Source organism: Dama dama, chromosome 19 (genome assembly GCF_033118175.1).
Source record: "Dama dama isolate Ldn47 chromosome 19, ASM3311817v1, whole genome shotgun sequence".
In the NCBI taxonomy this organism is placed as follows: Eukaryota; Metazoa; Chordata; class Mammalia; order Artiodactyla; family Cervidae; genus Dama; species Dama dama.
In genome coordinates this window covers 13,711,059-13,724,006 of record NC_083699.1, presented here as the reverse complement: position 1 = coordinate 13,724,006, position 12,948 = coordinate 13,711,059, and the positions used below count along the sequence as shown (strand labels likewise).

General features: G+C 48.1%; 1 protein-coding gene across 3 annotated transcripts in view; it reads right to left on the bottom strand.

Annotated features, from left to right (window-relative positions):
• SCHIP1 (schwannomin interacting protein 1) overlaps positions 1–12,948 on the bottom strand; it is a 187,207-nt gene that overhangs the window by 144,072 nt on the left and 30,187 nt on the right. Inside the window, exons 1-2 of one of the 3 annotated variants that reach the window (XM_061168223.1) lie at positions 11,124–11,274; positions 10,217–10,909 (exon numbers count right to left, since the gene is read on the bottom strand). In XM_061168223.1, coding sequence (XP_061024206.1) covers positions 10,217–10,891 — 675 coding nt within the window. In that variant the 5' untranslated portion in view covers positions 10,892–10,909; positions 11,124–11,274. Of the gene's footprint in view, positions 1–10,216; positions 10,910–11,123; positions 11,275–12,948 lie in introns of those variants that run through there. The other 2 variants (XM_061168225.1, XM_061168224.1) reach the window with 2 other exon arrangements.

Below are 12,948 nucleotides of genomic sequence, written 5' to 3'. Positions count from 1 at the left end.
CAAGCCCAAAACTCTGTCTAGATAAAATAAAATCAGTTTCAAAACAAAATCAATCAGCTTATTGAGTGAGTCACAGAGGGGTCTTCTCTCCTCTGTCCTTTTGAACCCAGGCACCTCCTCACGGCCTGACAGTCAATGGGCAGATTGTAAACAGAAGTGATGTAGGCAAAGGCAAGCCCTCACCCTCGCAGCTTCCTCCTCTGTCTCCTGGAGCGCAGGTGGGTCCTTGCAGGCTTCTCAAGTGCCAGTGAGCCCTGAACCCCTGAGAGGAGAGGACTGCATGTCCCCCCAGTGCTGGAAGGGAGGGTGGACAGTCAGAGAAAGGTATTTACAGATGAGAAAAGGACAGAAAAAAAACAATCTGTCAGCTCAAGAAGAGCACTGTTCTTTTGGTAGAAATACACACAGTGATGAGCTAAACTCTAAATGGAAGAGACCAAGTTTATAATTGTATTACAATATGGGTTTTAAAAAGAAAAAGAAATAAACAAAATGAAACTTTTCTATCAGGTGATAAAAATTAGAATCTACTTCTAGTCATGAAGCTCTTAAGTGATGAGGCTGGATCTATCCTCCAATTAAGTTGTGAAAAGACTTTCTTTAAGAAAAAAAAAAAGATAGCTGAAGGGGACAGAGTTCATTAAAAGTGGAATGTGAATCAGGTGACCTGAGACTGGGTCAGTCCTGGGTTGAGGAAGGTGGGTGAAGATGTTTAATCGTCATAAGCCAGTTTTCTCCTCTGAAAGTGGTGAGGGTTTGATGAGTTGACCTCTGAGATCCTTTCTATCTTTAAAATCTTACTACTTTTCTATTAAAAATGCTCAGTTTCATAATTGACACTCGAATTTCTCCAAAAGCTATGTGCAAAATAATCTCCTAGTGACTGACAGTATAAAAGCAGTAAGTGTGTAACGCGTCATCAGTCCTAAGAGCTCAAGGAACATAAAGCAGCTAAAGAAAAACATTTGCAAAGGCCCTTGTTGTTTAAAAAAAACCAAATCTTAGGACTGAATTTCAGAGGTAAGAAAACAAAACCATTCATGTCTTTGATGCAAAGGTCCAGGAGTAAAAACAAATTTCTTTAAAAATGCAAATGTAATGTCACAGAGTTTAGAGAAGCTCTTAAGGAAGGACCTGGAATTACTATTATTAGGACTATGACTAATTCATAATCCTATGAATTAGTTCATAGTATAGCAGCTTTGAGCAAATTTAAAAACTAAACAGGTGGTACAAAATGCATTAATACAGATAACAAGCATTCATCAAATGGCTACTCCTCGGAAAATGCCCAAGACTATATACGTATGTGTTTGCAGGCGAGGAGGGATTTAAAATAGTGGGGCAGACAAGAGACATCCCACAAAAACAGAATGCCTGGAAGCAGAAATTGACAGATATGGTCTGAGTTTTGTTAGGGATGAGGCTTTGAAAGCCTGAGAATGATAAAGTGGAAAACAAGTGGAATAAGAATTTCAGAGGAGAAGTTGCTCAGAGCTGAGATGATCAGGGATGGCTTCCCAAAGACGTGGGGCCCTGAGTCAGAGCAGGCCTTGGGGAAGACAGTGCTGGACTATTTCGTGGCCAATAATGTCTGGTCCTGCTACAGAGGAAAAGGCTCGTGCTGGGCTTTCCTGGGAGTGAAGTCACAAGGAATGCCAGGAGAAGGATCTGGAGCTGAAAGTGCAGGCTGAGCTAGAAATGGATGGAGGAAGGTGATGTGATGTCAGTGGTGAGATGCTCAAACAGCTCAGTGAATGTGTGATGAGCATATCTGCATCTGTTTTTCAGATCTGCACCATGACAGTGTTCCTCAGAATGTTCTAAAGGACCATGATGTGCAAACCAACTGGTGGGCATAGATTTCCTTTACTCCAACTACAATATTTTCCAAAGGTTCTTCTGTAGTAGGGTGAACTATCTGATGGTAGCTGAAATACACAGAGCCTGAGAACCTATGGTTTACCTGCAACCTATTTTTTTTGGAAAAGCCAACCACATTTCTTTCTTGAGTTACATGCTAATGGACAGAGCAGCCTTGCAGCTCTTAAACAGGAATCAACATAAATTAGAAAAGCAGACAGTGATGACACTAAATATTTCAAAGTAAGGTTGATACACAGTATACAGTTAGCCCCAGTCATTTCCAGTTATGGTTAAAATTTTTAAAAAGTGATTGTAACACTGTCACGTCATGCTCTCTAAGAAGGATAAATGGTAACTGCAAACCACTCGGAATGTTTTCACTGAGGTGTCCCAGGCTGAGGAATCACGTAACTTATTAAACACAAACTTTACTATATTTTGCAGGAATAATAAAGACCTCTTAATTTAGTCTATAAAAACAGGAATTCACGTAATTTAAACATAGCCTAAATAACTAAGGAAACAAACTACTTAGCCATTCAAAGCTACTTTAGAGGTGTCGTTGATGGAGGAGTAACTGGGTTGTAATTCTTACAGAATAATACACTGGAAACAACCTGTAATTAGTACCATTCTAGGAAGAAATGTAGGTAATTTAAAGTTTGCTACTTGTTAATAGTACAAACAAATAAAAAGACAAACTGCTTTCAAGTACTTTGGAAATAACTTCACCAGGAGAATCTACTTTCAATTAACATGTCAATTAAAATTATTCTTATCTTCTCATTAAAAGAGGGAAATGCACCTGTCATAGACAGTAAAAAAATAATAAAACGGCGATTAAAATGTTTCAGGTCTACAACTAGAATTCTAATTTAAAAATGAGTCGTTTTCTTTTTCTGAACAATGGGTGTAATGACTGCAGGTTGGATATAAGATGTGATCCTGGTATTTTGCTGGGGTTTTCTCTTAAGGCAGAGGGGAGCAGTTACCCCAATCACCTGAAGAGAGATGTCCCACCAGTCGCCAAGAACATAGGAGGAATACAGCAAATGGTGGGAGAGGAAGCTGACATCAAACTGGGAAACCTCTTTAGAAAACAGGCAACTTCTCACATGAAAAGATGCTCAACATCACTCATTATCAGAGAAATGCAAATCAAAACCACAATGAGGTACCATTACACGCCAGTCAGGATGGCTGCTATCCAAAAGTCTACAAGCAATAAATGCTGGACAGGGAGTGGAGAAAAGGGAACCCTCTTACACTGTTGGTGGGAATGCAAACTAGTACAGCAACTATGGAGAACAGTGTGGAGATTTCTTAAAAAACTGGAAATAGAACTGCCATATGACCCAGCAATCCCACTCCTGGACATACACACTGAGGAAACCAGATCTGAAAGAGACACGTGCACCCCAATGTTCATCGCAGCACTGTTTATAATAGCCAGGACATGGAAGCAACCTAGATGCCCATCAGCAGATGAATGGATAAGGAAGCTGTGGTACATATACACCATAGAATATTACTCAGCCATTAAAAAGAATTCCTTTGAATCAGTTCTAATGAGATGGATGAAACTGGAGCCCATTATACAGAGTGAAGTAAGCCAGAAAGATAAACACCAATACAGTATACTAACGCATATATATGGAACTTAGAAAGATGGTAACGATAACCCTATAAGCAAAACAGAAAAAGAGACACAGATGTACAGAACAGACTTTTAGACTCTGTGGGAGAAGGCGAGGGTGGGGTGTTCTGAGAGAATAGCATTGAAACAAGTATACTATCAAGGGTGAAACAGATCACCAGCCCAGGTTGGATTCATGAATCAAGTGCTCAGGGCTAGTGCACTGGAAAGACCCAGAGGGATGGGATGGGGAGGGAGACGGGAGAGGGGGATCAGGATGGGGAACACATGTAAATCCATGACTGATTTATGTCAATGTATGGCAAAAACCACTACAATATTGTAAAGTAATTAGCCTCCAACTAATAAAAATAAATGGGAAAAAAAAAAAACTTCTCAAACAGTTAAACACACACCTCTCATATGGTCCAGTCATTCCACTCTTAGGTATTTTCCCAAGAGAAGTAAAAGAATATGTCCATGGAAAGACTTGTATGTGGATATTCATGACACGTTTATTTATAATAGACAAAAGCAAATAAATGAAACAACCCAAAGGTCCATCAACTGGACAATAGAGTATATCCATAAAATGGAACTCTACTCAGCAATCAAAAGGAATGTGCTATTAACATACCCAACAACACAGACGAAGCACAAAATAATTATATGCTGACTGAAAGATGTCAGACAAAAAAAATGAGTGCATGTTATATAATTCCTTTTACATTAGTTTTAGAAAATGCAAGCTAACTCATAGTGATAGAAATGAAGTCAGCGGTTGTCAAGGGACAGAATGGGGGGATTACAGAGCAGCATGTATATACTTCGGGGAGTGAAAGATAGGTTCATTACCTCGACTTTAGCCATGGTTTCACAGGTGTACACATAAGTCACCACTCATCAGACTGCATACTTTAAATGTACAGTTAATTGTATGTCAATTCTGCCTCAATGGAGTTTTTTTTTTTTTTTAATAAAAAATCAAAAGGAGATGTCAAAGGGAGAAAAAAAGTGTGACTTTCCAGAGGTTGAACAGGCTCAACATGAAGTATCACGAAGCCTGAGAAAATTTCACAGAAAGACCATTGAGAAAAAGGGGTGAAGTTATACTCCATTTAGGAAGAGGAGTAGGTTGAGGCAGTGGGCACCCCAACTCCACTTGGGGTGATGGGGAGACAGAAGAATGATACTGTGACAAATTAAGGTCCTGGAGAAGCAGGAGAAAGGGAAAGCCAAGCACTTGGGACTGTGTTCAGAAGAGGGAAACAGGAAGAGAAGTTCAGCTTTCCCTAAGAGTTGTCCATACCAGTTCCCATAGAGTCAGCAGGAAGACAATGGGCTTTCCCGGTGGCTCAGATGGTAAAGAATCTGCCTGCGATGCGGGAGACCTGGGTTCAATCCCTGGGTTGGGAAGATCCACTAAAGGAGTGTGTGGCAACCCTTTCCAGTATTCTTGCCTGGAGAATCCCCATGGACAGAGTCTGGCGGGCTACAATCCATAAGGTCGCAAAACATTGAACATGACTGAGCGATTAAGCACAGCACAGCACAATGAACATACGGGGGCAGGACGCACATGACTCGGTACTCTAGTCCTGGGTTGTGTGCGGCGCTTGAGTTTGCCAGGAGCCTTTATACAGCTGCAGGCTCAGGGCAGGACCGTGAGAAACACAGGGACACGGGATGGGGGTGAGGTCTGGCCAACCGAAGGGGGGGCTTCGGGGAGTAGTTCTGGTTGTTGGATGGAACCTCAACCCCCACCCAGCCCCTCCATAGCGCCAGGCATCTCTGGGGCCCAAGGGAGCTACTGGGGATAAGGCAGTGGAATAAAGTGACCTCGCTGCCCTCAAGGCTCTGACATCAAGGTGAGGGGCTGGGCCATCTGAGGCCAAGCAGGTTTGTGCCGGAGCAGCCCGGAGACGACAGCAGGAAGTCAGGTCACCAGAGGCTCCTTCAAGACTCGTCAGGCCCCTCCTGCTCTGACACCAAAGACAGTTCCCAGGAGCATCCACGCTCCTCCTCCTCCACTGGCAGCAAAAGAGATTAGCTCCTGGAAACTGTCACAAAGTTAAGGTCAGCCCTAGGTTTTACATCCTACCCAAACATTGTGTTTTTAAATTTGCCTCTAAATCTTCCCTAGATTAGAGACAGCTGATCATCAACACATCTTTGTGATCTCAGTCCTTTGTTTTGAGCCTGTCGCTGTAGGTGAGAGGAAGAAAGGGGCATGAACAAGGGTGAGGAGGCTGTCACTGCTTTGATGGACAGAACTCAATATTATTCCACTCAAATCAAACCAAACCAAAGCCTGTCTGTGAGAAGAGACTCAAAAATCATGGGATTTTGATGATCTCCTAGTTTACTTGTCCTTAACACTGAGGAAACATAAGAGAGGACCCGTCCACCCTTTATTTCAGGAAGGTGGAAGCTCTTTCCTTTTATTTCAATTAATTTTAAGCATCGAAAGGAAAAAAACCCAATCTAGCATCAGAAGAAAGAACAAAATCCCTTTCATGATTTTCTTACTGGCGTCTTTTGCAAATTACTTTACGTCTCTGGGCCTCAATTTTCTCAACTGTACAATAAGGGGGCTGGTTTTTAGGTCTGGGGCATGTGAGTCTTCTAAACACTTCAGTCATTCATTCAATATTCAAGAACTATCACAGATACTAGGTTACAGCAATAAAACAATGCAGGCTAGCCCACTGTACTCCAATTCTAAAAAGACCAAAAATGAAGAACTGAATAAGATCATGTCAGACAGTGACAAGCACTAAGAAAATACACAAGGCATGCCTGGGTAGAGGGTGGAGTGCCTTACTCTGCACTTGGGAGGGGGCTTAGGGACAGCCTCTCTGAAGAAGAGAGTTGAGTACAGTCTGGGATGATGACGAGGAACCAGTCACTTGATTCCACACAGAGCTAACAGCATAGGCAAAAGTCATGAGGTGGGAATAGCTTATTTGGGTCTCCTTACACGTGAAAAAGAGGTGCCCTTCTTTTTCATTTTATACCCTTCCTCTCAGTACTATGTATTAACTTCACTTAAATATATTAGCACACAGCCCTTTTTAAAAATGGTTTATTATTTATGGCTGTGCTGGGTCTGGAGAAGGCAATGGCACCCCACTCCAGTCCTCTTGCCTGGAAAATCCCATGGACGGAGGAGCCTGGTGGGCTGCAGTCCATGGAGTCGCGAAGAGTCGGACACGACTGAGCGACTTCACTTTTCACTTTCATGCATTGGAGAAGGAAATGGCAACCCGCTCCAGTGTTCTTGCCTGGAGAATCCCAAGGATGGGGGAGCCTGGTGGGCTGCCGTCTATGGGGTCGCACAGAGTCGGACAGACTGAAGCGACTTAGCAGCAGCAGCAGCAGCGCTGGGTCTCCGCTGCTGCACGGGCTTTGATCCACTTGCGGAGAGCAGGGGCTACTCTCCAGCTGCAGGGTGCAGGCCTCTCACTGCAGTGCCTGCGTGCTAAGTCGATTCAGTAGTGTCCCGCTGTGTGCAACTCCCCGGACACAGCCCACCAGGCTCCTCTGTCCATGGGATTTTTGCAGGCATGAATACTGGAATAGGTTACCATGTCCTCCTTCAGAGGATCTTCCTGACCTAGGGACTGAACTCTCATTTCTTACATCTCTTGCATTGGCAGGTAGGTTCTTTACCACTTGCAGTGGCTTCTCTTGTGGCAAAGCACAGGCTCTGGGGTACACCGACCTCAGCAGCTGCAGCACACGGGCTCAGTAATTGAGATTCCCAGGCTCTAGTACACAGGCTCAACAGTTATAGTGCTCGGGCTCAGCTGCTCCGGAGCATGTGGGATCTTCCCAGACCAGGGATTGAACCCGTGTCGAACCCATGTCTCCTGCATTGGCAGGCAGATTCTCCACCAGAGCCACCAGGGAAACCCGCACACAACTTTTTATTTATTTAGTTTTTATTGAAGGATAATTGCTTTACAGAATTTTATTGTTTTCTGTCAAACCCACAGACAACTTTTGAAGGAGGTGCAAAAACTAGCACTTGGTTTGAGCAGTTCCTTCAAAACAGACTTCTTCCACACCAACTCCTTTGTGACTCTCAAGCTTCTGTCCTCAGGGTTATAAATTCTCACACTATTCCAGGCAGGAGTAAACAGGATTTTAATCAGTGTTTTCCATACTTTTATGACAGTGACCCACAGTGCGAGAGAAATCTTAATTACACTGTGACCCAGTGTCCACACACAACTGAAATAAAACTTTTTAGAAAATTGGCCATTGTAGTACAGTCTATTTAATTTTATTTTTTTAAAAGGTGATTTCATGGAGAACTTAGTTTGAAAATCACTATTCTAACCCAACAATGACTAGTAGTTTTGTTCAAATTTTTCCAAACTGTGGAAAAAGTCAATATTCAACAACCTCGAAGGCCATTTCCCCCTCCCGTTTTCCCTGCACACATACTTGCTTTAAAGCAATGGAACCCAAATTTCTGGGAAAGAAATACCCAGTGGGGACATCTTCAGGACAGTGAGAAAAGGAAGGGGGAAGAACCCCCCCTTCCTAGTAAACAAGCAAACTGTTTACTAGGGGAGAAGATAAGACACCTCAGGTTTCAAAGATGGCCCAAGAAGGAAAGATTCAGTCTCCACTATAGATAAAAAGGAGTGTGTGTGTGTGTGTGTGTGTGTGTGTGTTTGGTAGAAGCAGGTCTGTTAGGTGAGTCATTAGATTTTAAGTTCCTAGAAGGAAGTCAGTCTAATCTGTATCCCTACCTTGCTCATCATAATTCCAGGCCTATGTGGACAGATGTATCACTGCAGCCCTGAGAATCAGACTTTGAATTTAGCACAGAAGTCACGAAGAGTCCCTTGGACAGCAAGGACATCAAACCAGTCGATCCTAAAGGAAATCAACCCTGAATATTCACTGGAAGGACTGATGCTGAAGTTGAAGCTCTAATACTTTGGTCATCTAATGCAAAAAGCTAACTCCTTGGAAAAGATTCTGAGGCTGGGAAAGATTGAGGGCAGGAGGAGAAGGAGATGACAGAGGATGAGATGGTTGGATGGCATCACCGACTCGATGGACTTGAGTTTAAGCAAATTCCAGGAGATAGTGAAGGACAGGAAGGCCTGGCATGCTGCAGTCCATGGGGTCCCAGAGTCAGACACAACTTAGTAACTGACCAACAACAACATGGGTGCTCAAGAACATTCTAAATAATGAAGCTCATTGTCATCATTAAACCCTAACTTTGCATGTATAACCCAATGATTACATTTTCCTGGAATGTAAAAATGTCAGGCCATAGTAAAGGAAACTTCTTTATCTTCAAGTCACTGTTTAAGTCCAGGGAGCTTAATCAGGTATTTTTTTCTCAGCACCAAGTGGGAGAAGGATGTTTTGAATTGCAAGATACAAGAGCAAGTACTGGCTCTAATGGAAAGATTCCGTGTCTGCTAGTGGCCATGGTAAACAGCTGGGATTAAAACGAGTGTGTTAATTTAATAGGTAGTTTCTCAAGGGACACTAACCAATAGGCTCTGTCAGCCAAGGGCTCTCTCTCATAGAAACCATGCCAATTTCTCTGTGGAACACAGTTACCGTCTTTACCCCTGAAGTCAGAAGTGCACGCACCCAATTTCCAGTAGCCCTGGGCCGGGAAGCCAAAAATTACACCTGCAAGCAAGCATTCTCCTAGCCCGCCACACAGCTGCCACGCACAGAGAGACCCTCATTTAAACTGTGTACCCTTCAACCCCATACACGATCGTCATTAATGATTTCAAATTACAACTGTTGCTTTCTCCCAAAACAGTGATAAATAGAGGAGCTACTTTCAAAATGCTGTTCTTTTAAGTCATTTATCTGCTCTCCTCTCGGGGGCAAAAAGAGATGTTGAGACAAGTGTGAACCTACCAGAGCTTCTTATTATAGATGCAGCCCTCCTTCCCTCCCTCTCTTTTCCACTCCAGTACCCTTTCCTCTCTGGGTTTCCTGAACCGAGGCATCAGCCTCTGGGAAGGAACTGCAAGTGGCTTCTTATCAAAACTAGGAGGGATTCACCGGACAGTGGGGTGAGTCAGCCTACAGAGGAAAGAACCACTCCCTTATCCTAGCAGGTCAACAATAAGTCGGGTTTCAGAAAGGAAAGAAGTCTGAGGAGGGCGGTCAGCCCATTCCAATTCAGGAGCATCCGCACACACGTCAAGAGGGAACAACGCGTGCTGCCTCACCGGAGGTGTGGGCAGGAGAATACATGCTTCTGCGCAGGGACAGCCTATATATGGGCGAGACATCAGTGGCAGCGAGGGGAGACCTACCACGCTTGACAAAGCCACAAGTATTACGACTTGAAATATCACCCGCAGGGTACCGGCTTCGGTGCCAAAATCTCCCCGGATTTATTTTCAGGCAAGTGACTCACAGTCTCGTCTCCATAAGTAATTCCATTAAAATGAGTCGCCAGTTCCACTAACCCGACTTTCCGCTGCCCTCTGTCTGCCCCTCCCTCCTCTCCGCCCATCCTGCAAACCCAGACAGCTCAGAGACTTTGCAACCCTACCCCGGGGAAGCAGAAGGCAGCCTCCCCGGCTCGGCCCCCACCCTCCCGGCAGAATGAATGGGGCCGGCTGCTGGCGCGAGCGCAGGGAGGGCGCGTGCGGGCCGTGCGCGGGGTGGGTACGTGTGTGCGCGCGTGAGCACGCACCCCGGCCAACTTACGGAGGTGGAGTTGGTCCTCGCCTGGCCTTGGTTCCGCACCTCCTGCTCCCGGAACTGCAACCCGGCCAGATGCTTCTCCAGCGCCTCCCAGTCCATAGGGGGAGCCGGGGGCTCCTCAGGGACGCACGTCCTGCTGTCCGTGGGCTGAAGGCAGAGGCCCCCGGCCGCCGGGCCCCGGCCGACGCGCCGGCCCCCTGCCGGCTGGGGCTTCTGGACCGCGCGGCGCGGGGCCCGGGAGCCGCTCGGCCGGCCGGCTACCACCACGTTGCCATTGTGCCTGAGGTCCTGGGGGTCGTGCGGGTGGAGGTTGCCGTTGGGCACCGGGGGCGGCATGGCGGTGGTGGCGCTCCTGCCCCCGCCGCTGCGGGGCCCGGCGCTCACGTCCCCCGGCTCCCGGGCCGGACAGCGGTCATCCCTGCACCCTCGCTCGTGGCGCCCGTCCTCCTCTTCCTTCTCCTCCCCGTCCTCCTCCGGCGCCCACTCATCAATCACCTTCTTCTGGTAGACCGGGAAGGGCTCTTCATAGTCCTCCAGGGCAGACACCAAGTCCAGGCTGCCCCCCGGCGACGACGAGGATTTGCACTCGGAGCAAGGGGTCACTTTGGTGGAGTTGGACTGCGAACTGGTGCGGCTGCTGCTGCTGCTGCTGCTGCCGGCGTCACTGCCTAGATCCATCCCATCCTCTCGGTAATCCTGGGGGGAGGAGGCAGAGAGAGTGAGCCGCTGGCCGAGCCTGCTCCGGCCGCCCGCCGCCCGCCGCGAACGCCCCGGCCCAGCAGTGCCCCGCGCCCGCCAGGCTGGAGGTGCGCCCCCGAGAAGGCGTCGGGGTGGGAGCCGGCACCGGCTTGAGGCTTCCCTCATCGCATCCCTTCCCCTGCGACGAGCGGATTTCCTCCGGGCAACTGACCCTCAAATCAGCAAAGGGGGTGCCCAGGCGCTGGCGCGCAGACTTTTCATAAGAGGGGCCCCTAGGCGCGCGTGGACTTTTTTAACCATTTTGTGCCGGGTGCGCCCCCGCACCCCGCTCCAGGGATTCTCCGAGAACCAGACACTTTCCCAGCGAATTCTAATTCCCTGGGGGCGGGGACCAAGAAGAGGGTGGGCGGCTACTAAACTCGCACCTCGCGCTAGGCGCCGAGACCACCCCCTACCCGGCCCGCCCCGCCCCCGCCGGCGGCCGGGAGGCCGGCTCCGCTAGCGAGCTGAGCTTTACTTTCTAAGGAACGGCAGGCAGCTCGGAGGTCTCACTCCCGCCTCCGCGCCCCTCGAGCCAGCCCCGCCTCTGCTCGCTGGAAGGTTCCGGGTGGGGGGCGCTCTCGGCTCCCACCGAGCAGGGTGGCCCCCGCCGCCCCCAAAGGTGTGCGGGGCCGGGGCGCGGCGGCCGTAGCTGCAGGCGCCGCCGCCGCCGCCCTGGGGGAAGGAGGACGCGCCCTGCCGGCGCGGAGCCGGTCCCGCCACCGAGCATGCCCAGAGGCTGCCGGGCGCGGCGGAGTCCGCTCTCCCGGCTTTCTCGGCTGCAGGCTGGGGCGGGAGGCCGGGCGGGGACCGGGTTGGAGGGGCCGGGAAAAGGCCCGAGGGAAGGGGACTCGGGGGCTTTAGGGACGCAGACATGGCCACTTGGCAGGGCTGGCGCCCTGGGGAGAGTGGTGAATTTTAACTCCCAGACACACTCATATTTCCTGCGCGCGCCTCAAGCCCTCTCTGCGGGGTTCATTACCCCGCCTAAACCTCCCGGCACCCCAAAGCGCAGGCCCCTGCCTCCTAAACCCACGCGGAAGTCCCCGGGTGACCCCTTGCAGGACCTCCCTCCCCCTACACGCGCACATACACAATCCCATGTGGGAGCCCGAGTGACGTGTGCTCCGTGGTCATGCACCATCATTTCCCTTCCACCTTCCTCCTCCCCGCTTCCTCTCCCTCCACCGCCCAGCTCCAGTCGCCGGGCTCCAGCCTCCCCTTCCAAGTTCAGGCTGTGGGTGGAACCTGTTGCTTTAGCACACGTTTTCTTTCCCTTCCTGGCTGCTCGCTGAGAATGACCTGTGAGAGGTGTGTGTATGAGGAACAGAGGAGTGCAGATGGGACTAGTATCTGGCATGGAGGTGGGGAATCTGTTCTAAAGGTTTGGGCATGCCTCCGAAGTCCCCCCTTGGCCACCTCCATCTAGGAGACGTTAAAGGAGGGGAAGAGGTAGGTGTGAGGTCACATGCCGCCTGGCTTGGCTTCCTTCAGTTTTTTCGGAAAACCGAGTCAAAGAAACCTCTGCTGGGTTTTTCAAAACACTGCAACGGCGTTAGTTTGTTAGCTCATCCTCTTTAGGAACAAGGTTTTATGAAACGAAAGAACTGACCCTTTGAAAAAGGAGTTGGGTCACAGAGCATCTTTTAAGGATTGAGAGTTTCTTGTGAACAAACTGTTAGCCGACTCTGGGGAAGAAGGAAATGCCCTCTTTTCTGATTATGAGAAACAGTACTTGGAACTTAAGTGTTCTTCCACAGGCAAAAAAAAAAAAAAAAAAAAGATACACGAGGCGAGGGATGTAACTAGGTGCAGGGGTGGGGGGGGGTCCCATATATATATATAGGGTCCCATATATATATATATTTAATTTATAGATATGAAATCATCATGGTGGACACTTAAAACATCTAATAATTTTGTGTGTCACTGGTACTTCAATAAAGTGGGAAAAAAATTTTTTTAAGAAAACGAAGAACAAGAAAAAAAAAAATCAG